Here is a 27479-nt window from a genome sequence, read left to right on the forward strand (position 1 = left end):
ATATTTTTGCAATATTTTCCCCATTTTAAACCTATATCATCCTTTCTGCCACTTAAAGTATTTGGCTATACTGTTTTTATCTAAAACATTGCTCCTAATAAGTCCAAGTTAGATCTAAATCGTTAAAGTGTGTACTGGTTGGGTATTATTCACTTAAGAAGGGTTATAAATGTTATCATCCTCCTTCTAAACGATTTTTTACCACTATGGATATAAAATTTTATGAGCATGATCCCTATTTCACTCAGGCTAAAATTCAGGGGGAGACATGGAAGGATTTTCAGCCACGTCATGTATTTCCTCATACTCTTCATTCTCAACCTTCATAATTGCCACCAATTTTGTCTTTACCTACAGATTTGTCACCTGTCACTACTTCACCCACACCTACTTTAAACACCATTTCTGAAAATACACCTACTCTCATTCAAAATCTTCCACAAACATCACTAATCAAACAACTTCGTGTCTATACAAGGAAAATAAAACATATTCCTGAGGTTGTTTTGCAATCTGATGCTTGCCGAGAATTGGATTTGGGTCCAATTACCGAAATAGAAAAATAAATCAATAAGTCAACTTCCCCTACTCTAGATGACTTCCCTATTGCTATTAGAAAATGAGTTAAACAGTGCACCAAGCATCCTATTGAAAAATTTGCTGGTTATAATTAATTGTTGTCGTCTTTTCAAGTATTTACAACAACCTTGGATAAAGAACAGGTTCCCACAAGCATAGCTGAAGCTCTAAAGGATTCAAAATGGAGAAGGAATGTTGAAGAAGAAATTTGTGCACTAGAGAAAAATGCTACTTGGACCGTTACAGACATTTCTCAAGGAAAAAAGGTTGTTGGATGTAAATGGATATTTGTTGTAAAGTATAACTCCAATGGTAGTATTCAACGATACAAAGCTAGACTAGTGGCCAGAGGCTTTACGCAAACATATGGGATAAATTTCACAGAAACTTTTGCACCCATGGAGAAGCTGAATACTGTTCGAGTACTCCTAAGTTTGGCTGTAAATTACGATTGAAAATTACACCAACTTGAAGTAAAAAACGCTTTTCTTAATGACAAGCTGGAAGAAGAAGTCTATATGAAGTTTCCACCTAGCTTAAAGTCTGTTGAAGGAAGCAACAAGGTTTGCAAGCTCAACAAGTTTCTATACGGATTAAAACAATCACCCAGAGCTTGGTTCGAGAGGTTCACTAAAGTCATTATGAAAAACGGCTACAAGCAGTCCCTCGCCGATCATACTCTTTTCATCAAGGTAACTTCTACAAATAAGAAAGCTATCCTTATTGTGTACGTGGACGACATAATTCTTACCGAAGATGATGAAGAAGAGATTTGCAATTTGAAGAAATTGTTAAATAAGGAATTCGAAACCAAGGACTTGGGAAAACTAAGTTATTTCTTAGGAAAGGAGGTGGCAAGGTCAAAAGAATGACTTGTGATCAACCAAAGAAAATATGTACTTGATTTACTCAAAGAAACTGGTTTTTTTTTGTTGTAAGCTGATTGATACACCAATGGAGGCAAACTTGAAATTTATCAAAGAAGATGGATCCTTAGTAGACAAAGAGAAATTTCAAAGATTAGTTGAGAAACTAATTTATTTATCCTTGACAAGGTCAGATATAGTCTTTCCCGTAAATGTGAAAAGTCAACACATGACTAATCCTACTGAAGAGCATATGACAGCAGCAAATAGAATTCTCAAGTACTTGAAGAAAACTCCAGGACACAGTTTAATTTTTAAGAAGACACAAGACATAACTGTTAAGATCTTTACAGACTCTAGATGAGCCGGAGACCTTACTGAAAGGAGATCCACTAGTGGCTACCGCACCTTTGTTTGGGGAAACCTTACAACTTGGAGAAGTAAGAAACAATCTGTCGTTTTAAGAAGTAGTGCTGAAGTTGAATTCAGAGCACTAGCATTGGGAATATGCAAAGGAATTTGGCTACTTAAACTACTGAAAGAACTTGTCACTAATCAAAAGGATCACTTTGAAGTTTTGTGTGATAATCAATCTGCTATTCATATTGACAAGAACACAATTCAACATGATCAGACAAAACATGTTGAGATTGATAGGCATTTTATTATTGATCAAGTTAACAAAAAAACATCCACACTTTCATACATTCCTTCAGAAGAACAAGTTACATACATTCTGACTAAGACTTTGTCAAAGCCTGTTTTCAATAAATTCATATTTAAGCTGGAATTATACAGTGTATATTCTTTGCTTGAGGGGGAGTGTAGAAATTATAGAAATGTGATTTATAACCATTCCTTTAGTTAAGGGATTTTATAAATAGATTTCTACAATTCCTTATTTTAAAGGATCATATCCTAATATTAGTATCTTTCATTTCTTAGAGTTTCCTACTTTAGAGAGATAATTTGTACATAAATATATAATCTGTCCTATTGAAAAGAATAAAAAAAATACAGAGAATTACTCTAATTTCTACAAGAACAAAGGGGCAAATTGCAACCAAAATGCCAATTTCAAGTATGATAATGATCATTTTAATTACAGTGAGCCAGAGTAATCCCTCCATAATTAAGAACATCAAACTCATCCTCCAATTCTCGGAGAGAAACAATCCATTGGGAGAAGAGGCAAAACCACAACCAAAAGCCATTATCTATACTGAAAACCCATGTCTAACTCGTGACCGTAAACCCCTTGGCCTTGGCTAAGGCCAGACGCACCGAAAGGGCTCATCTGCTTTGACCTGAGTTCCATCTCGATAAGCCTCTGCAATGCCTCTGGATGATGGCTCCCACTGCCAACGTCATGACCTGAAATAATAAACAGACAATAATGTGCATATTATTAAACGTAACCATTATGGCGATGGTAGTTCATAATCCAGGGCAACCCACAATAGACTACAGGCAAATTTCTGTTTGTTTTTCCAACAGAATTGGGGGATCCTGAATGAGATAAACTTTTTGTGAAGTGCTAAAGTTTAGATGTGGTCGGATCATACTTCTTAAATTACCTTAACCCTAAAAACATTAGGTAACATTTACTGTAGGATTTTCCAAGAATAAAACGGGTTAAGTTCTCCAAAATTTTGAAATTGGCAAGGATGAGAAAGAAACAAGACAGTGAATTACCTGGCGGCATCCCAAGACCAGCAAAGTTGGGTTGGTGCTGCCGGTGACCATGCCCCAATGGAAAACCAAGCATTGGATTCAATTCTGGTAGCATACCAGTCATCTCATTATTTGAATGTGGCAGCAGCTGTGCAACACCAGGAAATCCTCGTTGCAAGTTTGGTGGAGGGGGTTTTCCAGGAATATGCATTTTCTGTAACATAGGATGATGAATTGGAGGATCAAATCCAGGTAGTCCATTGCTAGGATGATGGGCAGGACGAAACATAGTTGTAGGAATTTGATGATTTAGTGGGGCATCATGATGGATGATGCCTTCGGGAGCCATGAACTTCATCTGAGAACCAATGTTAGAAGGATGTGAATCTAATGAATGAAACAAAGGACCTCCAGGATTCAACTGAGGATGAAGGTTTGAAGAAGATGCATGGATATTTTGGTTCCGAAATGGAATATCTGGCTCCCTCGTATCATAGGGACCGGGAAGAAAAGGTGGACCTTCTTTCCCTCTGACAACAGGCCTTTCATCCTGGAAGACAGCCTTTAAAGCTGTTAGTTTCTCAGCTACACCATTAGGTGTCTCGTGGGAGGGCAATAACTCTGCTTTTACACTACCAGCCATGAAATTATGGAGTTCCACAGGATTATCGACAACAAGTAAATTGTCCTCTTCAGTAAGCCCAATTTCAGCAGACCCATCAAAACCACCAAGTTTAGATTCTAATCCAGCTTGGAGATGTGACGAATCCACAGCAGATGGAGCACCATTAAAGCCTAACAAATGCCCTTCAATGCCATCAGCTTTCATTTGTTCTCTTCGAGTAAATGGTAGAATATTTTTTTCAAATTTAGTCCTGTTTGACGCAATGTTATCAGTGGAAGGGAGGAGACTATCATCTGCGACGTTAAGTTGAAACCTGTTAGAATCGAATACATCAACTCTTGCAGACTCAAATGAACCCCTGAACAGAAGCCAGTGCTCCAACTGATTGTAGTTCCTTCATGAAAGCACTTCCAAAAAGTGCTTCAAGAGTTAGACTCTTCCCTGAACCAGAAGCATTTTCTGCATTTGTGTCTATCAAATGACAAGGTGCCATGTCACCAGTTGGTGTTTCAGCAGTTTGCACCATTTCTGAAGGCCTAATATCATGATTGGCAGATGATAGTATAGTGTTTGTACTTGTTTTATTTTGTAATAATGAAAGAAGGTGCTGGGATGCATGATTGTTGACATTAACTTCTTGCTTCTCACATTCGGCATCAGGAATTTTCCATCTTTCAACAGGAGGCAAACTCGGATCATTTTCAGAGCTTTCTGACAGAATAGACTTTTCAAGATCCTCACATGTAAGGACTGTTGGAACCGCTGCTGAGTTATTAACATCATTAATATTCCATGATTGCTCAGAGTTCACAATTCCCGTAGGCATCAAATTTGATCTAACATGCCTGACCCCAAATTCAGAGCATTGAAATGGGAAGTTTGACGCTACATGCTTAGTAACCATCCTATCATGGGAACCACCTTTCTCACCACCCTTAATTAATGAGAGCAAGTCTTTAGGCCTGTGATGGGAGAGATCATCCATTGATTTCTTCTCTGCCAAGACAAGATTAAAACAAGAATATTAGATCATAGTTTTTAATTGAGAACTAAGCGGATTCACTTAAAGCCAGGTTACATGTAACAAGCGCCAACAAACCTTCATCGAGAAACAAATGAGCAAACTTAGAAGAATGGGAACTGTCAAGGGACCAAGTCTCATCAGCATTGCTATCATTAGGCTGAAGATCAAGAAATATTAAAAGTCGTTAAATATTTCATCAAGCAAAACTAGACATGACAGGTTTCAAATAGAGTACCTAAAGAAACTACATGTAAATATTGATCAACCTAGTTTTAATCACATTGAGCAAGCGAATTAGAAATGAACATTCAACTGAAGTGATTCAATGTTGATGTCTTCTATATATGTGTTTGAATTTGAATGCGTGTCTCAAATCCAAAACAGTACCTCAGTGAAATTAGTTGAGCCAGCTCCATCTGCTATTACAGCACTGCCAAAAATCTTGTCTAGAATTGAAGTTGAACCATCTTGACTGGTTTCAGTCAACATTTTATTGGCTAGCTTCTTGGAATCAAGTTCAGTAACTTCAATGATTTCTGGGCCTAAAAAGGCTTCTGAAAGACTATAACTCTTGTATATATGAGAATCCTTGCTTATTGTCTCATTAAGTTTACCTAAAGCTGAAGAGAAATTTGGAGCCTTTGCACTCTTTTTATTGTCTAAAAGATGAATGATTTTACTTTCAAGCCTCTTCTCACTTGAAGTTTCCCCTTCACGCTGTTTAGACTGTTTGGCCGGAAGATCATCAGAAATCCCATTAAAGAGAAGGTTGCCTTTGGACTCTGACAGGTTTCCCTCAATCTCAGAACTCCCAACCTATAGAAGCATAACAGAATATATATTGCTAATCAAGCAACAGAAAAGGTATGTGATAAATATGAAACACAACATCAGTCAGTAAATGAAACATGTTTTGTCCTAGCAGAATCATCTCTGAGTTACAAACATGAAAAGTACAACTACTGAATGAAAACCACATGCAAGTTCTGTCCAATCAGTATATTAATATTGGCAAAAACAAGGAACAGAAAACTAACATGTCACTTTAAAGCAGAGCACAATGTAACCTTTAAGTGACTTACAAAATCATCTCTGTTAATGTCTTAGTTATGCATTTGTACCATTGGTGTCATACAGACATCTACAGAGTATAAAGCAGCACGTCTTTTCCAGTCAAATTCAAATGAATAGGGAAGAGATCCCAAAAATTCCCACTAATTTTAGTTATATAAGGTCAATTTCATGTGCTGATCTCAAGTGATAAATTTGTTTCTCTCCCCATTCCAACCAAAATAACGGAAATTTCAAAATTGCATCCATATTTTCAACTGATTCCCAAGTTTATTCCCGTTATGTTATAACTAGGGAAGCTGCCAGTACATGAAGATCAAGTAGTTGATTCAATGTTGCAATTAAAGATCATGCAATGGCAAAAATAACGAAAACTTTGAAAACCAATTATTGACACTTACAATCAAAATTACACGCCAAAAGATAAAAGAGACATAATGGGTATTTTAAATTCTGAAAACCAATGTAATACTAACCTGTGAAGAACGGGTTGCATTGAAGTTTTGATTCCAAAAGTCTTCTCCAAACCTGTACTTGCAAAACCAGGTGGTACAAGTGGTCTGGAAGCAGGAGTTTGTATGGAAAGAGACGATTTTTCAGAAACAATTTTTGATGCCAGAATAGGTTCATCTGATTCCATGTTTCTGTTTGCAGGTCCTTTATCATCTTTGGAGTCCACTAACAATTCAGAAAGATCAAAGTCATCTTTACGTCTTTCAGGATTAATCTTCTTCTCCTGGAATGCCTTCTGTTGTTCCTTCCTCCATGACTCAAAGGAAACTAAGAGGGAAAGTTATAATGCTTTAGCTTTTATTATTTGAAAACAAAACCAGAGAAGTGGTAGAAGATTAAACACATAAAAAATAAAATACAATCAGCATAGAGTTCTCTAGACAGAGATCCTACCTCTTCTTTTCTTCCTCTTCTGCCTTATCTTCACTAGTGCACTCAGTGGAACCAAATGTTTCATCATTAAACGAGTCATTAGTTTCCCTCCTTGAATGAGGTAGAGCCTGGAAAAATATCATCACAAAATAATATCTATTAAAACCATATTTCAATTGCTACTGGATCATCTTACAATTCCAGGCAGATATTATTTAAGCAGAATACTTTGAGATATATTTTTATGCTAAATTGAATGAAACAGTGATCACAATACCAGTCTAAACATCGTCTGCAAATGATAACAAAGAGAAACAAGTACCTTATAAGGGCGGGGTGGATGGTATGGCTCATTACTTTTATTTAGATGGTATTGATCAGTAGCTCGAAACTTTGGTGCAGAAACTCCTGCCGTAAATCCAGATGGTCGAGGAAAAGAACCACTCCCCAGAAGCCCATCATGCTCAGGACCTTGCCAAGATCGCCGGAATTGATTACCATGGCGTCGTCCATGATCTATATACCATTAGAATCATTTGATTTCAAATGTAATAGGATTTATTGAACGCTGTAAACAACACATAAATGAAGTGGATAAAACCCCTGACTACGAGAATAATTTTACCAAGCACCGTTGAGGTTGAGGTGATAGAGTGAATCACCACATGTATTAATATAAAATACAATGGACAAAGTTGTCCATACAAACAGTAAACACAAAATAATACTATTGATAGAACAAAAGAGCTATAAACATTACCAGAATCCCAATCAGATTGGGTATCACTATCTCTATCACTCTTTCCACAAGAGTGACTGTCCCACCGTCCATGAAGACCCCGGGAATAATTATCCAATTCCACTCTCGTAGGTGGTGATGAACTATATTCATTACGCCTGTAACCTGAGAAGGTGCCAGGAATTCTTTGCCGATCTTGTGATGTATCCTCAAAATCACTGTTCCAACCACAAAATAACCAATGAATGCCAGAAAGATCAAATTTTGCCTTCCTCATTTTCATAATTAAATGAAATTCATAATCCATGACCACAATCTCACCTCAAATTTTTTTTATCGAATCCTGGGGGTAACTTTTTGCAAACATCCAGCTCACTAAATGACAGCAAAAAATCTCTGGTATATGAAATTCTATATTTCCTGAATCATTTAAAAAACAAATTGATTATCAATGTCACTCAACTGAAAACATATGCAAAACATTAAACAAAAATTAAATATTCAGCAGAAAAAAGTTATTACTTTTGAGATTCCATGCTGGTAACCGCAGGCGGACCTAATGAATGATGTTCTTCATTTTCTAAGCTCATTTCTACACAAATCTAATGATGAGTATATACAAAATGCTCTTCAAAACAGTTTAGCTCTAACTGCCTCTCCAAGAAACTCACTCCTCAAGAACTCAAAATTTTAATCTGCTAATCAATTCTCATATATCTTATCCCAAACCCAAGTTCCTGAATGCTCCATAATCACAGCCTAACCATCATCAACTAACACCAAACCCAAAGTTTAAAAAAGACAGCTAGTTTAAATGGACATAAAGCTGATATTAAGCTACACCATTCTTTAATCAAAATAAATCTACAAATAAAACTCCCACATACTCAAAACAAAATATTACAATATCACAGCCACCAGAACTTCTCTCCGGGAATTCCCGAGATCAAACACGATCATTCGTTTCGATATGGACCAACAGGATGTTCACGCAAAAGTTAGCACATCGTGAATATACATATCATTCCAAACATTGAACCCAACTGGAGCTCCTAATTAAAAATCGGAGTTTATAGGGTTTCTGTGCTAAGCCGCGGAAGTTGAGGGAGAAAACTGGGATTTTGTTCTTCGCATAGAAAAATTTAAAATTGAAGACGAGCTACCTGGATCGAAAGAAGTGTGTGAGATGATAGAGCACGAGAAAGTCAGGTTTTGGATCTGTAAATTTCTCTTTTTCAGCTCTTTTTTCCCCCTTTTTCAATTGATCGATGGAAAATGAAGAGAGCAATTTGCGTGTTTTCTGGATGGAGAGAGAAAGTTTTCACCTTTTGAGGAGACCGGTGACTGGCAGGTTGCTCTCTCTCTCTCTCTCTCTCTCTCTCTGCGTAAATGACGTTATCGTCTTTTCACTAGGCTAATACAAACAAACAAATTAACGTAACCTCGTGCGATACACGCTCCAATTTCATTGGTTCATCTCACAAACAAGTATTTTAGCTTACCGTTTATGGCGCGTGGGCAGGAACTTGAGAAAATGGAAATTATATAACAACTAAAAATCATTTGGATCCTTTCTTTTTCTATATTAATCAGTGTTTGTTGTTTTCGGGTATTAAAATAGGTTTTCTATGTAAAAGGAAATTAATCTACAAATTGTGTTTAATAAAATATAAGTTTTAAATATTAATTATCAAAATATTAAGTTTGTTATCTGTAACAGTATCTCAACACATGTTAACGTTGAACAGTGGCAGGTGTACACTTCAATTTTCATTGGTATGATATTTTCAAAGCATTTTACAAGTGGAGAGCTCAAACCAGCCAAAGGCAACTTTGTCACTGGGACAATTAATTGATAGTTTAAGTAGTAAGTAGTTTAATATTATTTAAGTAAGTTTTGAGTTTGAGTTTTAGTGTATGTAAAAAAATTCTATTAGGAGACACTCACCAAAATTAAGTGTGCAATCCAAGTCAGTTCGAAGCCGTGAGAAACGGGAGGATCAAAGAAAAAAAACTGTCACTGGGCCAATGAAAATCAAACTTGAGTAATCCACTAAAAATCTCTCCTTTTTTTCTCTTTATTTCTCAATGAAGCTGCAGTCTTGATCACGGCAACGAGGAAACTTTGGGGTCTTTTATCCAAAAATCAAATGGAATTTGTGTAAATGAATGACTTTTGAGGTGAATTCGACAAAATTGACATGTGATTTCAACTTCTTTTTATTTTCGTCATCCATGAAGGTGCAGATCAAAGGTGTGGGGAACTGGTTCTTGGTTGCATGGAGACATATTCTTGGTGGTGCATGCCTGTTTAATGATAATTTGTTTATGTTCTCTAAAATTCTATAGTTTTATTCCTAGCATAAAATCTTACTTTTGTCCTAATTAAGACTTGAATATCCTGCCATATTGGCATGTTGTTGATTGTTATGTTCTTTATTCCCCTTCTTAAAAATCCAAACGCTAGGTCGTTTGCTCGGTTTCGGTTTTTGTAATAACTGTGCGACCACGCATCTTGTACATGCAAGAAGCTTGGGTGGTAGCTAGCTACTATTCTTATGCTTAAAAGGCATGTCTGCCGGAGCAAATGCAGACCCATCAGAACTGTATATTTATGTTATTTTTATATTTAAAATTATCTAATTACATATTTATATAAATTTAACACAACTTTTGTATTTTGCTTACATTATATAAAAAATTACAAGCATGTTAAAATGATGTCTAAAATTATAAAATGAAATCATTAAACTTTAAAACTTATAAAGTGATCGTTATAATTATTAAATTATTATAAAATGATTTTTGAAAAAATTATAATTAATTGTACTTGTTCGATAAATTTATGACTATTTTATAATTATTTAAAAAGTTTAATACCTATTTTGCAAATTTTGAAAGTTTGGTGAGTAAAATGATTTGTTTAGCATAGTTTAATGACCTATAGTAAACATTTTTATTTTTGAGCTAACAAAACGGATAGTGATAGTCGGGTCGAACGGGGGTATTAAAAACTGTACCCGTATAGAGACCATTTATACATGGAAGAGACTAAAACCATAGCAAAAACCCCTCCTATAGTTCTCTCTCTGGATTTGCCGATTCTTCATCGATACGACATGGCGTTTACGTGCATGGAAGCTGTTCTAGGTACGCTTTTCTCCTTTTTATTCTTGCTTTTGTTCGAGCTCGAATCCATTTCTTCCGGTTATTGAAATAAACTACGAAGCTCTTTTTTTTCAGTATAATTTAGAACAGATTAATTAAAATATACTTTTTTCCCCAGTTTCAATTAGTATCCATGCATATGAACGTGTTTTCTTGATTGGTTGTGATTGAAAAATCTAGGCTTTGAAGTTAGCTTGTAGGCATCTTTCAAGCTTCTTTATTGATTTCTTCCTTTCTTTTCCCGTTTCACATCTATAAAAGATAGAGAAAATATATGGAAATGAGTTGAATTATGTTAATAGTTTCTGTAACTCTGTAAGTATTATGTTTGTGATTGATGGAAGGGAAAGGGGGTCTATCTACTAAGAGGCTAGCGAGTTGCAGGTAAATGTGCAATCGTGATGTAATGAATCTTTTTCCGATTCAAGAATCGAAATATTCACTTGCATTTATGCCATGTCGCGGCTTTTTATGTTTTGTGTTCTTGGAAACTGGAAACTGTTGGTTGAAATGAATATACCTTATTGGTTCTTGGGTCCAATTATTTTTAAGATAAAGAATGTTAATCTCTGAAAGTATGTATTTTTCTCTCTTTTGCATTTCACTGAAATTCAACCTGTTTGGGCTTCACTTTTTTATGTTTATTAAGGAATGTTTTATGAAAAGTACATGTGTGAGACTTGTTAATCACTCAGTTGTTTATGTTCTTAAAGAAAGTTTTGATCTTGATGCTTGATGCTTGGAGTGTGTAACTATCAGTGTTTTGTTCTTTGTTTTCTTCCAGACTTACCCTCTATTATTTACAGGTTTGACGCTATTAATGTACCTCTTTGAAACTTACCTGGACTTCCGGCAACATGCTGCTCTCAAATTGCCTACTCTTCCGAAAACATTGCAGGGAGTAATCAGCAAAGAGAAATTTAAAATGTCTCGAGCCTATTGTCTTGATAAGAGGTTGGTTTTGTTGTTTCTATTGATCATTTACAAGATTACAGCATTAGGGACCAATCAAGCTTCCTTTTGACTTGATTTTACATTAACCATAATGCATCTCTTACTTTTCAGCCACTTCCATTTTGTTCATGAGTTTTTTACAATCTTGATAGATGTTGCAATTATATTCTTTGGCATATTGCCTTGGTTTTGGAAGGTGAGTTGTTTGGTGTTTAATTAATGGATCCTTCTTTTTGTTGATTTTCACTATCTTGTATGTTTGATTGTTATTTATTGCAGAAATCTGGAAATTTCTTGCCTTTAGCTTGTTTAAACAAAGAGAATGAAGTACTGCTCACTCTTTCGTTTTTTGGCTGGTGTTCTGATATGGTCACAGGTGAATTCACAATATTTCATTTGAGGATTCTTTATACAACCATCACTTTTAAGAAGATAGCATTGGCTGTTTAATTTGTTGTTTTATAGTGCAGGTCACCGACCTCCCTTTTTCTCTTTATTCAACTTTTGTGATCGGGGCCCATCAGGCTTTCAATAAAGTTTGTATTCTTAATCACTAAATCTCTTTCCCATACCATTTTGTTTCCTGGTTTACTCTTTTTTTTTTATTATACTTATCTCTCTGTTCCTGATAAATTTCTCTTTTTCAGCAGACAATATGGTTGTTCATTAGGGACCTTATCAAAGGAATGTGTCTTGCCATTGTTCTTGGTCCACCCATCGTTTCTGCTATCATTTGGATAGTACAGGTAAAATTGTGCTCATTTCTAGCATTCGGCTCTGTGGTGGAACATTGCCGATCCATGCTATTATAATCAGACAACTGTTATCTTAACAACAAGACTTTATGATCTTATTTACTCTCTAATATTTTTTCTATTATGTCACCCTTCTCTCACCACGGTGATTCTTAATTCTGAAATTGCAGGAAGGGGTCCATATCTGGCTGTCTATCTTTGGTCATTTTTGTTTGTCCTTTCTCTTGTGATGATGACAATTTACCCTGTTCTGATAGCAACGCTCTTTTAACAAGTTCACCCCTGTGAGTACTTCATAACCATCGTCTCATAGTTTCCTTCAAGCACCTTCTTTTCCCAAGTCTTAATTATATTGCTTGGAAATAGCTTCCTGATGGAGAGCTCAGGCTTAAGATTGAGAAGCTTGCTTCCTCCCTCAATTTTCCTTTAAAGAAATTGTTTGTTGTTGATGGATCCAAAAGATCAAGCCATAGCAATGTGTCATTGGTTGGTTCACTGTTGTGTTGTTTTCATATTCCATCATTTAAGATTACATCGTGTCTTTCTTCTGCAAAACAATTTGTTTAAAGGTTTGATCTATAGTCTAATACTCATTACTTCTATTATCTTACTTTAAAGACTCGTGGCTGCTATGTGTGTATGATATATACATACACTGGGAATATTATTGTCATGAATTGTTTAACGTGTCACTGTCAGATGGCATTGAGAATAAGCAAACTGTGTCTGTTTTCAGTTTGATAATATTCTTTACTTATTCACACTGAGACTGATTGCAGAAGTGACTTTTCATCCCACTTATGATTTAATGTTTTCAACATCATGCAGGCCTAACTATATGGATTCTTCTAGAACAAGCGTATTGTCCTTTATGACACTTTGATTCAGCGGGTATGGATCAAATACTATGTAAAAGTTTCTTCACGTCTGTTGTGTTTGTCCTGTCCTTGAGAATTTTGTATTGAACAAAGAATAGATGCAAAACATCCTTGTTTTTATTCAGTGGAAGAGTTGATATTATTGCCCGCGAGCCTTGATCATCGTCTTCATTTGTGAGGCACACAGGGCACTCTAGTAAAATGTATTAGGCCTTCATTTTAAACCTAGTAATGATGTTTTTCTATCCCAGCTATTTTCAGTGATTATAAAGTTTGTCGAAATCCCTGTCTTCTAGTCTTTAGTCATAATCATTCTCTTTTCAATCTTCTACTGTATTTCTTATACTATTGGGCATATAAGTACCTTGTGCCTTTTGCATAGTACATATTTTACTTGTATAATAGGCACATTGTCTGCCTGGAGGGTTTGAGTTTGTGACAAATTTGGTCTAATGTTTTGCCAGTAGATTTCTCTCTGTTAAAAGAGCTCAACATAAACCATTCTGGGCTAAAGACTATGTGCCCAAGTGAAGATTCTGCAGTATACACGAGAGCATGCTGTTTCATTATATTTTCAACACTTTCTTGTTAGTTGGAATTATGTTTTCCTATTCTTTAGCATATTGTTATTTTGAGTCAAGTCTTCCTAATTTTTAGCAAGACTATTAGCATTTTCTATTGTTAGTGGGATAGTGTAGTTGAGTCGTATTTCATCTAGTATTTATATGTGGGTTGTTTTCCATGAATGGAGATCAGAAAATTGCTTCAACTATTATCTTACTTTCTTCCTATATCATTTCTGGAGTTGAGTTCCCACTCGAAGTGGAACAACGTTCTTGATATCGCATATCATTTTGGTGCTTTCATTGAGAGAATGCCTCCGAAACACGACCAGTCCAAACCACAGTTAGAGGAGCAATTTGCTACTCTAAACGATTAGTTCCAAGCTTTTCGAACCCAAACAGAAGAGATGCAAAATCAAGTTTCTCTCATTTCACCCATGCAAAACACTCTAACCCAACTAGCTACTATGGTTGAAGGTATTCAACTTCAACTCACCCAAGCCATGAAACATAGTGAACAGGAAACAGGAAAATCTGAAAACTCCACAAACAAAGGTCCATACCAATACAGCTCTCCCAAATCTACCCTCAACTTACAGTCCACAAATCCAATGTCCTCTGTTAAACCCCCTAAACTGAGTCTTCCACCATTTGACGGATCCAACCCATTAGATTGGATTTTTCAAGCCGAACTATACTTCAACTATTACCAACTACCACCCGAAGATCGATTGAGTACAATCTCATTCTACATGCAAGGTCAAGCCTTGAGTTGGTTTATGTGGATGTATAATAACCAACAACTAACGACGTGGGACGCTTTTGTTCGAGACTTGGAAATGCGCTTTGGACCATCGTCTTATGATAACCACCGGGCAGCCCTATTTAAGCTCCGTCAAACAGGTACGGTCACAGACTACCAAGCAAATTTTGAAAATCTCTGTAATCGAGTTACAGGGCTACCAAATGAAGCTATTATAGACTGTTTCTTGTCGGGCTTAAAACCAGAAATTAGGAAGAGTTAGCCATCCTCAAACCTAGAACAATATATCCCTGGCTATTGGCCAAGCCAAACTAATAGAATCCAAACTTAGAGATCGCCGAGCTCGCTCTAATCCTGGGAGCATATTTCCTTTTAACCCAAACACTCCACCTACACAAAATCAACCAAACAAAACCCCTGTACCTTTATTGCCATCCCCACCAAGCATCAATATGCCTCCAGTTCGCCGTTTAACTCGAGCAGAGGCAGCTGAAAGAAGGCTCAAGGGCCTGTGTTATAACTGCAAAGAGAAATATGGACCAGGCCATATATGCAAGGGACCTCAGTTTCTGCTCCTAGTCGTAGACGAGGAAGAACAATCAGATATTCAACATCCTGAGTTACCACAATCAGTGCCTCATAACCAAGCTCAATGTCATACTATAACAGATTCAGAGTTCTATCTCTCACTTGCCGCCTATTTCGGACTCTCAAGTCCAAAAACACTAAGAGTGAGCGGAGAAATCCAAGGTCAGGTATACTCAATGTTAATTGATTCCGAAAGTACTCACAATATCATGCAGCCCTGTGTCGCATCTTTTTTGGGATTTCCAATTGTTGTTGTCCCAAGTTTTCAGGTAATGGTGGGAAATGGTGAGATGATCAAGTGTCAAGGAAAATGTGCAAATGTGAAGGTGCATATTCAAGGCTGTTGTTTCGAGATTTCTTTCTTGGTGTTGCCTATACAAGGGGCTGATTTGGTGTTGGGCGTAGAATGGCTAAGTTCATTAGGCCGATTCGTCTCGGATTATTCAATCCCAAGTATGGAATTTACATACCAACAAAAATAATAGGTCAGACTAATCGGAGGCCAAAATCTGTCTATAACTATCCCTTCTCAACTAAACCGCATGTTGCACACAGGTTCCGTCATGACGATGCACGCAATCATTTACAAAACCAACCCACCAAGTTCGATATTAGCCAACCAAAACAGTAACACAAATTACCTACCCCTGGACACATTGTTAACTGAGTTCAACACTATTTTCCAACCACCAACTGAATTGCCACCTTCCAGAAACCCTGATCATCATATACACCTCACTTCTGACTCCAAACCTGTGAATGTCAAGCCATATCGCTACCCTCACTATCAAAAAACCATCATGACTGAACTTATACAGAATATGTTAAAAGATGGGATTATCCGCCCCAGCCATAGTCTTTATTCTTCACCAGTTCTCTTAGTTCAAAAAAGAGATAGGACATGGCGCTTTTGTGTCGACTACCGTGCTCTCAATGCCATCACTATTAAGAATCGATTTCCAATCTCGACGGTGGATGAATTACTGGATGAGCTCCATGGTGCTACGGTCTTTTCAAAGATCGATCTGCGCTCTGGGTACCATCAAATACGTGTGGCAGCTGAGGACATTCAGAAAATAGCTTTCCGCACTGTAGATGGACACTATGAGTTTGTCATCATGCCCTTCGGGCTCTCCAACGGGCCCTCAACCTTCCAGGCTGCCATGAACGATTTATTTCGTGAAGTCCTACGACATTTTGTACTGGTCTTCTTTGACGATATCCTAATATACTCTGCAACACTCAAGGAACATGTCGAACATCTCCGTCAGATTTTCACCATCCTGAAATCACATCAGTACTACGCAAAATTATCAAAATGTGTTTTCAGCGTTGCTACTGTCCATTATTTGGGCCACATTATTTCAGGTGATGGTGTTCGAGTAGACCCAGAGAAAATTCAAGCCATTATGGAATGGCCCAAACCCACCACCGTATCAGCATTACAAGGGTTCCTTGGCCTCACAGGCTATTATAGCCACTTTGTTCGTCAATATGCAGGTATTGCCAGCCCGTTGTCTGACCTTCTTAAGAGCCAACAATTCAGGTGGAATGAACGAGCAGAGGTTGCATTCAAAGATCTTAAGGATGCCATGACCCAAGTTCTTGTACTAGCCCTTCCAGATTTCATGGCTACATTCGAACTTACAACTGATGCATCAGGAACCGCTATTGGAGCTGTACTTTCGTAAGGCGATCATCCCATAGCCTACTTCAGCAAGAAACTAGTGCCACGAATGCAAGTTGCATCTGCATACGTTCGTGAGTTATTCGCCTTAATAGAGGCTATAAAGAAATTCAGGCAGTATTTACTCGGTCGCAAATTTTTTATCTTCACTGACCAACAAAGTCTGAAATATCTCATGTCGCAATCAGTACAAACACCAGAGCAGCATAAATGGCTCACGAAATTGATGGGGTATGATTATGAGATAATATACAAACCTGGTAAAGAGAACAAGGTCGCTGATGCATTGTCACGAGTTCAGACATGTTCATATGCCGCCATCACAGCTCCTGAATTTACATGGCTCTCTTCCCTACGTGAATATTTTGCAACTGAGCCTAAAGGAATGGATTTCCTACAGAAGACCTCAATTCAGGTTTTACAGTACATGACGGGTTGATATACTTTAACGGAAGGTTATACATACCTGCAGAGGCCGAACTCCGACAACAACTACTTGTTGAATATCATACCTCCCCACTTGGTGGACATTCAGGCAACCGAGCCACACTAGCACGTCTGGCCTCTTTGTTCTTTTGGCATGCAATGTCCAAAGATGTGTATAAGTATATAAGTTCATGTCATATCTGTCAGACACACAAATACTCCACTCAAAAACCATATGGCCTTCTTCAACCACTACCATTCCCTCACAAGTTTGGGAAGACCTGAGAATGGACTTTATCACCAATCTTCCTCTTTCAACAGGCAAAACCACCATTTGGGTCGTTATAGACCGACTTACCAAGTTCGCACATTTTATATCTCTTCCACAAAAATATACTGCCCCATATCTTGCCTCTGTTTTTCTTAGTGAAATTTATAAGCTCCATGGCCTTCCTAAAACCATCGTTTCGGACAGAGACCCTCTTTTCCTATCTCAGTTTTAGAAGGAACTGTTTCGCATCCTTGGCACCAAACTCCACTACAGCAACTCCTACCACCCTCAGTCTGATGGCCAATCAGAGGTAGTGAATCGGTGCTTAGAATCGTATTTGTGTTGCTATACTAGCGACGAGCCAAAAACATAGAGCATGTATTTGCATTTAGCAGAATTCTGGTACAATTATAGCTTCCACTCTTCCATCCAAATGAGTAGGGGTGTTCATTCGGTTAATTCGGTGGCCGAACCGACCGAACTACCATTTTCGAATTAACCGAACTTTGTTTTTCTTTAACCGTTAACCGAACCGAACTTTTTTTCGAAAATATTAACCGAACCGAATAAATTTCGGTTAATTTTCGAATTAACCAAAAAATTTTAGAATTTTAGAATTTAATATTTTTTTAATTAAAAAATAATTTACAATTAATTTAAATAATATCTAATTATAAATAATATCTAATTAATTTGATTCAAACATTTTACATTTAATTTTGATATTATTTTAATTAATTAATATTGATTTGGGTTTTAAATGGATTTTAAATGGATTGGGCCTCTTAATATAATTATATTTAAAGGTTAATTCGATTAATTCGATTAATTAACCGATTTCGAACCGAATTAACCATTAACCGAATTCCAAAAAAATTCTTAACCGTTTCCCGATCGAATTAATTCGGTGGCCGATCGAATTAACCGAACTAATTCAATTCGATCGATTAATTCGGTTAAAACCGAATTTTGAACACGCCTACAAATGAGTCATTTCCAAGCTCTATAGGGCAGACCTCCTTTCCAAGCTCTATATGGCAGACCACCACCCACAGTACCTTCCTATATCATCAGTACCTCAAAAAATGCATCAATCGGTGCCATACTCATCGCGACCAACTCCTTAGTGAACTAAAACAAGCTCTCAGTCACTCTCAACAAGCAATGCATTCGCAGGCCATCTCAGAAATTAGCTCCAAGGTTTTTTGGCCCCTATCGCATTCTTCGACGAATCGGAAATGTGGCTTATGAAATCAACCTTCCTGCTACCTCTAGAATCCACAACATATTTCACATATCTCGTCTGCATCGCTGCTTAGATAACCCACCAGAACCCACTTTTCCGATTCCGACAAAAGATGAGGACGACAGACCAATAGTAACTCTGGAGAAAATTATTGATTGGAGACAACTATGGAGCAATGGAATTTCAAAAGAGCAATGTTTAATTCAATAGAGCAACACTGCACCGACCGATTGCACTTGGGAAGATGTTGAGGAGCTTCGTTGCAGTCACCCATCGCTCTTTTCTGATACTGATCCTTCAGGTTCCGTAGGAATGGATGACAGCAGCCTTGTGGACAAGGCTAAAGTCATGGAGGGGGGAATTGTTAAAATAGCTCAACATAAACCATTATGGGCTAAAGACTATGTGCCCAAGTGAAGATTCTGCAGTATACACGAGAGCATGGTGTTTCATTCTATTTTCAGCACTTTCTTGTTAGTTGGAATCATGTTTTCCTATTCTTTAGCATATTTGTTATTTTGAGTCAAGTCTTCCTAATTTTTAGCAAAACTATTAGCATTTTATATTGTTAGTGGGATAGTGTAGTTGAGTCGTATTTCATCTAATATTTATATGTGGGTTGTTTTCCATGAATGGAGATCAGAAAATTGCTTCAACTATTATCTTACTTTCTTCCTATATCATTTCTGGAGTTGAGTTCCCACTCGAAGTGGAACAACGTTCTTGATATCGCATATCACTCTCTTAGCAAACAATCTTATTGCTTATATAGGAATTTATACATAAGTCCATTCTATTTATCTTGATTTTGAGTATGCATTTTGACTTGATATGAAAGTTGTTGAGACAAAATATGTTCCTTTTCCTAGTTATGAAAGAAGTTGGAAAGAATGATAAATTATCTCATCATTGTCTGTGCAGTGAAGGCTCGCTCGACAGTTTGGAAAAGTCTTATTTGTTCAGTTTTATTTTTGTAGTGCAAAAATGATGAGGAAATTGTTGCTGTTATTGCTCATGAACTGGGGCACTGGAAGCTAAATCATACCATGTACTCATTTATCGCTGTGCATGTAAGCTACGGCTGTTTTCTTGCAAGCTTTTTCCTCTCTGGAGATTAAAAAGAAAGAAAAGCATATTCAGTCTTCTTTTATTTATTCTCTGAATAAATGATCGCCATGTTATGACTATATTACGGTTCATGGCTCTCGAGTTATGGTATGGTGACGTAGCTAGGGATGTCATTAAACATGGCCGGTGATAATAATTTTCTGTTAGAAAATAATTTGTTTTGTAGGTCTGAAAGAGAAGTTATTGAGGTGTTTTGCTTACTCAGGTATAGTTTCTTTGGGCAGTCAAACCTTATGAATGGTAGTTCTCTCCGAGCAAGATAATCATACTCCCAATCACTAAATATAAGAAGATGAAACCAAAAGCACGCAAGTGATACCTAACCCTGTGAAAATAGCAATTTATTCTATTTAACATTTAGAACACCAACTCTTTATGTCATCATATTATGCTCTGCTCAATTTCTCCAGTTGGAAGTGGATGTGTCTTATTTCTTGCTTCAGTAACTAGGTCCATGCCTTTATTTTGATGTTTGATTTATTTTTCTTCCTTCCATATGCAGATTCTTACGTCTTTTCAATTTGGAGGTTATACGCTGGTCAGGAACTCAACAGATCTTTTCCAAAGTTTTGGTTTTGACACACAGCCTGTACTAATTGGCCTTATCATATTTCAGGTACTAGAATATCAAAACAGTGTACTAGCAGTTGAAATATATAGTCTAACAATGGGATGTACTGTATAAGCTGTTAAGTGTTTAACCATTTTTTTACCTCGTTTTATGCAGCATACTGTAATACCATTCCAGCACCTTGTAAGCTTTGGTCTCGATCTTGTAAGCAGATCGTTTGAATTTCAGGTAACCTCTTTTTCTGCAGTAAACGCTGATTTTTGAGTTGTAACCTTATAGATTGATCTTAATGTTTTGTATTTATTGTTTTACGTAGGCTGATGCCTTCGCAAAGAAGCTTGGCTATGGGCCTTCTTTGCGTGCCTGTCTAGTGAAGCTGCAAGTGAATTTCTAGTCATTTTTACTTGGTGGTTTGAATCTGGATCTGCTATGTCGTTTCGAATATGGAGACTGCTTCATTTTTGTTAACTACTCAAGGCAAAACAGATCACCTCTTTGGTGCATGTTACTGGTGTGACTATACGTGTTACTGAGTCAAGAGTTTTGGGTGCATAACTTCCAAGAGGAAAGTCTATCGGCTATGAAACGGATCGGTGGTACTCTGCGTATCACTATTCTTATCCTCTGTTCATCGGAAGATCGGCTGCACTTGGCGAAGTGGAGAAGAAGGAAGAGTAATAGGGGTAGGCAGAGAATACAAAAACTGGGGTTGAACTCCTTCATTTGATTGTAATATTTTTGTTCGTTGATTTTGCATCGAGTTGCATGGCCTCCTCAAGTTCTCACTGGTTCAGGCACTTGGGCAAAAGAAGGCACACTTGGGCAGAAAGCTAGTTCAATGGGAAGGAACTAAACAGAACTGAGGGAAGAGTAGACGAAACTTTTATCAACTATTAACTTGTACTGAACTACTAATGGTTACATAATGTACTAATGTTTATTATTCATTCTCCTTTTTTTCTCTCTCTCCCCTTTTTCAATGAGATAGCTTGAGTGATTATCTAAAGAAAAAAAATGGTCAAATTAACTTGTAATGTGGCTAATATCTAAAGAAAAGGCTAAAAGCTCAGATGGTCAATACCAAAATTGACCTTTTAGGCTCAAAGTGATTATTTCTGAGCGTCCTTTTCATTGCAATATATTTCAAAATTTACGTAACATTCAAATTATGCTTAATAATTATTCAATGAAAAAAATATAAAACATATATAATGATGCATGTTTATTGGCTCAAATTTCACAAGAAGATTACAATTCATATCAAAGTTTGTCACCCCAGTTCTAAAGTATTGTTTCTGAAGAAAGCTCTGAACGTTCTGAACGCTCAGATCAGGAAACTGATATATTGACGAGAAGCAAGAAAAAGATTAAAGCTATCAAAGAAAGCATAGTGAAGGAGCCGTGATGGAGGAAGCTGATAGTTCTCCATCCCTCCCAGAAGCTTTCGATCCCAATAAGCCGTCCTACCGGAATATGCTCTTAGGCAAGAGTTTAATCAATGGCTTCGATGAGTCAGACGAGTTCGGACCAATTGAGAAAAATGAAGGTCTGATCACAATCGGAAGTAAAGATTCATGACAACTTCAAATAAGTTTAGAGCTAGTCTCCAGGTAAAATGGTCAAGTTGTTTGATTCTAAAGCTCCTTGGCAAATCCATAGGATTCCGTGCTCTTGATGAGAGAATAAAAAAGATGTGGATGCCGAAGGCAGAATATGAATTGATCGATGTAGGGGATGGCTACTTCCTAGTCAAATTTTCATCACTGGAGGATCTTCGGTTTGCTCTGGAGGAAGGGCATTGGATCATTTACGGTCACTACGAAAGTGATTTGTTGATTTCCATCCACTACTTCAATAGACTCCACGACTGCGTGGGTTCGATTTCCCAGGCTTCCCGTGCATTACTATAATGAACGCATGTTATATGCCATAGGAAATACTCTTGGAAGGGCCTTCAAAGTCGACCCCAATACTAGTTATGCTTCAAAGGGACGATCTGCCCGTGTCTGTATCGAAATTGATTTCGTCAAAACCCTTATGCCAAAGATAGAGGTTGATGGCAGATGTATAATGTCGAGTACGAAGGGATGTCATTAATCTGTTTCGACTGTGGAATGTTTGGCCATCGGGATTGTCTACTGTCCTCGACTAAAATGGCTACGAATGCTGCCCGAGAGAACAACATTGTTGCAGAACCTGAAAACCAACCAGAAATCACCAAACCTGATACGGGAACAGTTCCGGTGGTGCCTGAAACGGCAAGTGAATCGGATTTTGGACTCTGGATGATTGCTCAAAGACGCAAACCAAGAAAAGTCTCCAAGAATCAAGGAGAGATTAACAGGAAATGGAGCTATCATGGAAACCACAAATCAGGATCAAGATTTTCTCCCCTTGAAAAGAATCCTAGTGACCAGGATACCAATCCGGAGAGAGATTTGACTGACGATAATACGGGCTCTAGTTCTAGAGGACGAAATACTTTTAACAATGTGCACTTGCCGAAATTGAGAAAACAAAAGTCAATGCTAGATCAAAGAATTTGCAAACCCATGACAGTTGCATTCAATGACCAACCAATGAGGACCCCTGAGCTGCCCAAAACCAAGTCCAACACTTTGCATGCAGGGGTTAATGCAACTCCACGTGAAAATCTCATGCACATCCCAGCTACTCCAACAAAATCGTTACCAACTGCGAATGGCGATACTATCATGGAAGAGCCTCATGATGCTGAGTTTCGAATGGCTGACCACAGATCCCTCAAGCCGCCTGACGTTAATTGCATCCCCACTTCGTCGGGCTTCAGAGAATTGGATAAACAATCTCCCGTGTCTTCGATACCTCCAATAGACATGGTCGTCGATAATGATTATACAGATCTCCAAAGTGAACAAGTGCAACTTGGGAACCCTCAAAATTCTTTTTAATGAGTATTTTTATTTGGAATTACACAGGTGCTGGAAATAGAAGCTTTTCTTGCAATGCTCGTACATGATAAATTTACGGAAGCCGAGTCTCTTTGCCATTGAACCTCGAATTTCTGGCTCCTCAGCTTGTCGTGTTGCTAAGAGGCTACGTTTTTCCAAGACTCACATCGTAGACCCCGTTGGCTTTTCTGGTGGTATTTGGGTGGCTTGGTATGAGTCGTCTGTCTCAGTTGATATTCTCTTTTCCTCCCATCAAGTGGTCCACTGTATCGTCAAGTTTGGTGATACAGAACCGTTCTTATTCTCTGCTGTTTATGCGAGCCTTAGCATGGAGATTCGTAGAAGGCTTTGGCTGAGCTTAGAAGAGTTTGCGAGTACCATCTCCCTTCCTTGGCTGATTGCTGGCGATCACAATGATTTTTTTTTTCAAGTGAAAAGTTCGGTGGAAGAATTCCCTCGGCCCATCGTTGTCGGCTTTTCCATGAGATGATACCAAATTGTGATCTCCTTGATCTTGGGTATCAAGAAGCTCCATTCACATGGTGGAATATGAGGTATGGTATTGCTAAAGTCCAGACATGTTTGGACCGAGCTCTAGCGAACACTGACTGGAGGTCCCGCTATCCTGAAACCCTTGTGTCCCATCTTCCTAGGTTGCATTCTGATCACTGCTCTTTGCATATTCATCTAGCTCCTCATTAAGTCATTGCCAAAGATAGAAGACCATTCCGCTTTCAAGCGATGTGGTTGACCAAAACTGGTTTCCGAGAGTGGGTGAATTCTCTTTGGCCTTCTCTTGGTATGGATTTTGTGGTTGCTACCAAGGCTTTATCCGACAATCTTCAAGCTTGGAATCGGGAGCAGTTCAGTAACATCTTCGAACGTAAAGAGACGCTCTGTTCTCAAATAAACGTAATCCAACGTGTCCACCCAAATGATCGTTCTCATCAACTTGAGAATTCTTTGATTGTTGAACATAATAGATTGTTGGACCAGGAAGAAACATTTTGGTTGCAGAAATCCCACTGTAGACACCCGTTTTTGTCCGGGTATTTTCTATCTATTTTTATCTATTATTATTATTATTATTATTATTTTCATTTTTATTATTAATATAAATTACATTATTGTTCAGGCCATTTGAAGCCCAATATCATATTACAAGCCCGATTAACCCTGAAGCCTAGATCTCTCAACCCATTCTCGATTACAACCCAAGCCCAACAAAACCCTAACTCTAGGGTTTCTCCTTCTCTGCTCCAGCCGCCTCACTTTTGGTCGTTGGATCTGGACCCATCCAACGGTCCAGATCACACATAGCTTAGGGTTTGAAACCCTAAATATCATCAGCTCAGCTATTGGCCTTCAACTCTAGCTGCCAACCTTTTAACGTTCCAATCGTCGCGCGCCGATGTTGTAGTTGCCCAGCCGAGCCATACCCCGGCAGCCTCTGACGCCGCCGTAGACAGTCCTGCGCCAAACAGTGATGGCCATCCATCAAACAGTAGAAAGCACAAACAAAAATCAGAAGAAAATCCAAGCAAAATCCTATCTAGTCCATCAATGGAAATAGGATATCATTATCCTATTTTCTCAGCAATAGCATCAAATAGAGATATGCAATCAGATAAAGGAAGATTTTTGGATTCAGAAAAGGGGTATTCGGGTTTAGAAAAAAAGAGGAGAAAAAACAAAAAGAAAAAATCAGAGAGAAAAAGAACAAAAAAAACCAGAAGAAACGAACCTTACATTGTAGATCCAACCATAGAACGTTCATCGGAGCCAACCACGTCCCTCACCGAAGGTAAAGGCCTTCTCTTCTCTAGGGTTTTGTCAGGGGTTCGAGGCTAGTTGTTTTCTCTAGGGTTTGCGTTAACAGAAAGGGGGTGGCTATGTGAGTAAAGGTAGTCTGAGAGAAGGTTGTTTGGTTTAGGGGTAAGGATTGCTCCTCGTGGCCATTGATCTATGGTGGTCGGGAAGTTTTAGGGTCTCAATCCTCGGCTGAGGAGGGCTGAGAAGAGAGGTGTTAAGAGCCTTTTGGGTTCTCTGTTTTGAGAGAAAAGAATAAAGGGGAGAAATGAGAGATGCATCGGGTAAAAGCCTTTGGTTTGACTTTATAAACCAAGTCCAAAACGGTAGCGTTTAGTCAAGGGTCTGTTTGTAATTTCAGCATGGGTAAACTATGTAAAAGGGGTTCCCGCATTTTGTATATTTATAATATGGTCATTATCGTATTTTATTTATTTTGTATTTTATACCTCGAATTTGTATAGTTTATATATTGGTCACCTCGCAATAGTATTTTGTAAAGTTTGACATTGCACTCTGCATCTATAAAGTTTACATTTTGATCACTGTTTTGTTGTTTGGTTTAAATACCGAATTTACACTGAATGTTTTCTGTTTTTTATTTTAGTCATTTGTTCATAATATAAAAATGGTAATTTACGCATTTAATACCTGAGTTTTTCCTAGTGTAATTTGTAGTCACTGTTAAGACTTGTTTGGGTTATTTGTTTGCTTGGTCACTATTATTTTATTTAGTCTTTGTTTAAATTTTTTGTGAATATATATGTTTAATATTACTTATGTTGGTTTTTGTTTTATTTTTATTTATTTTATTTATTCTATTTCCTCTACTATTTGTTTGGTTGGAGTACATGTTAGAATATATTTATAAGTGCCTATATATTGATTAATAATCATATTATTTATAATAAATTTCAGTGAGTTTGTGATATTGTGGTTAAACTTAGTTATGCATTAAATATTCACTTTTCTTAGTATACACATTTATTTATTTATTTTTATTTCATTTTATTTATTTATTATTCTATTTTTGTGATGTTCAATGTGTTAATGGTTTTTTACGTCAATATTAATGATATACGTTTTAGACAAATAAAGCATATTTAATTTTCTACCCATGCTGATATTATTTGGTGGTAATTCGAAGATAGAATATTCTTTACGGATAAGAAATAAGTGAGATAGCTTTCTCGATGGAGGATTGCAAATCTCGGGATTTCTTATCAAGTGAAGGATTTCTATTATCTTAATTAATATTCAATAAATAGATCGTAATTTTACTCTTAATTAAAACTTTAAGTTCTACCATTACGACGATATATAAGCGACTAAGTACCGATTTTTGGGCGTTGTGGATGTTTATCTTTTCCACATGAGTAACCGACTTCCGAACCCCTAAATTTTTTCTGATAATGTAACTTGCACTTAAAAAAACGATTTTCCTTAAAATTGTTTTTTTTAAAAATTAGAAAACATGTTTTTAGGTATTCGACCTACCTAATTCAAAGGTCGATGGCGACTCCCTTTTCAATTTAATTCCTAAATTAATTCAGAATTTTCAATTTTTCAAAATTAAAATCATAATCGTTTTTTAAAAAATTAAAAAATACTTAATAAAAAAATGGTTATGACAGCTTGGCGACTCCGCTGGGGACCAGAGAGTCAGGCCGTCAGTCGCTTATATATGGTCGTTATAGTGGAAATTATAAGTTCGAATCTTTAGTTAAACTATGATCTATTATTGAATTTTTATTTATTATTTTATCTCTTTATTTTTATATACAAACATTTTAATTGTTTCGTTTTTTCATATATTTCTTAGTTCTCGTTAAGTTTTATTCTTTCCATGTTTTTGAGTCAAAGGTTTGTTTGTTTCTCCTCACACACATCACTTTCATTGGCATAACATGAGCTCTAGACACGAGCTTCGATCCAAATTAGTTAGGGTGATTGCTTTACTCTTGCAAGAATTTATTCTTCGTATGAGTTTTAGCAAATAACCCATGGGATACATACCTTATACCTTCGTAGGAATTTATTCCTCGTATGGGTATAAGGCAGTGAATCCCCTCGAATTAAACTCGTTCCGTTCGAAACCTGTAATGGGTGAGGATCGAGGGTTTGGCAGCCCAAGGGGGCACCGACATCAAGGACGATTCGAGTCCCTTTTTCTGTTAGAGCCGAAACCATACATATAGTGAACCATAGAACGATCACACTAGGTAGAGTCTTACCGAACCTCTGTCCCTCAGTAGGTACCCAAAATAGGTGTACACGAT

The 27479-nt window shown here is 37.2% G+C and overlaps 2 protein-coding genes and 1 pseudogene across 2 annotated transcripts; 1 reads left to right on the top strand and 2 right to left on the bottom strand.

Moving 5' to 3' along the window:
* Nucleotides 1-2502: 2502 nt before the first annotated feature.
* On the bottom strand, nucleotides 2503-4074 carry LOC120181529. The gene is made up of 2 exons (XM_039186629.1): nucleotides 3141-4074; nucleotides 2503-2819 (listed from the first exon to the last, which is right to left on the bottom strand). The coding sequence occupies exons 1-2, from the start codon at nucleotides 3946-3948 to the stop codon at nucleotides 2659-2661; spliced, it is 969 nt and encodes a 322-aa protein (XP_039042560.1). The 5' UTR covers nucleotides 3949-4074; the 3' UTR covers nucleotides 2503-2658.
* Nucleotides 4075-4090: 16 nt separating this feature from the next.
* On the bottom strand, nucleotides 4091-8744 carry LOC120181488. The gene is made up of 10 exons (XM_039186599.1): nucleotides 7986-8744; nucleotides 7785-7883; nucleotides 7485-7681; nucleotides 7047-7240; nucleotides 6746-6852; nucleotides 6316-6600; nucleotides 5677-5701; nucleotides 5156-5584; nucleotides 4844-4925; nucleotides 4091-4740 (listed from the first exon to the last, which is right to left on the bottom strand). Exons 1-10 carry the CDS (start codon nucleotides 8051-8053, stop codon nucleotides 4091-4093), a joined length of 2136 nt encoding a protein of 711 aa, XP_039042530.1. The 5' UTR covers nucleotides 8054-8744.
* A 1838-nt stretch (nucleotides 8745-10582) lies between these two features.
* On the top strand, nucleotides 10583-21139 carry LOC120181489 (annotated as a pseudogene).
* Nucleotides 21140-27479: the final 6340 nt, after the last annotated feature.

This window comes from Hibiscus syriacus, unplaced genomic scaffold (assembly GCF_006381635.1).
Source record: "Hibiscus syriacus cultivar Baekdansim isolate YM2019G1 unplaced genomic scaffold, ASM638163v2 tig00112528_pilon, whole genome shotgun sequence".
Taxonomy (NCBI): Eukaryota; Viridiplantae; Streptophyta; class Magnoliopsida; order Malvales; family Malvaceae; genus Hibiscus; species Hibiscus syriacus.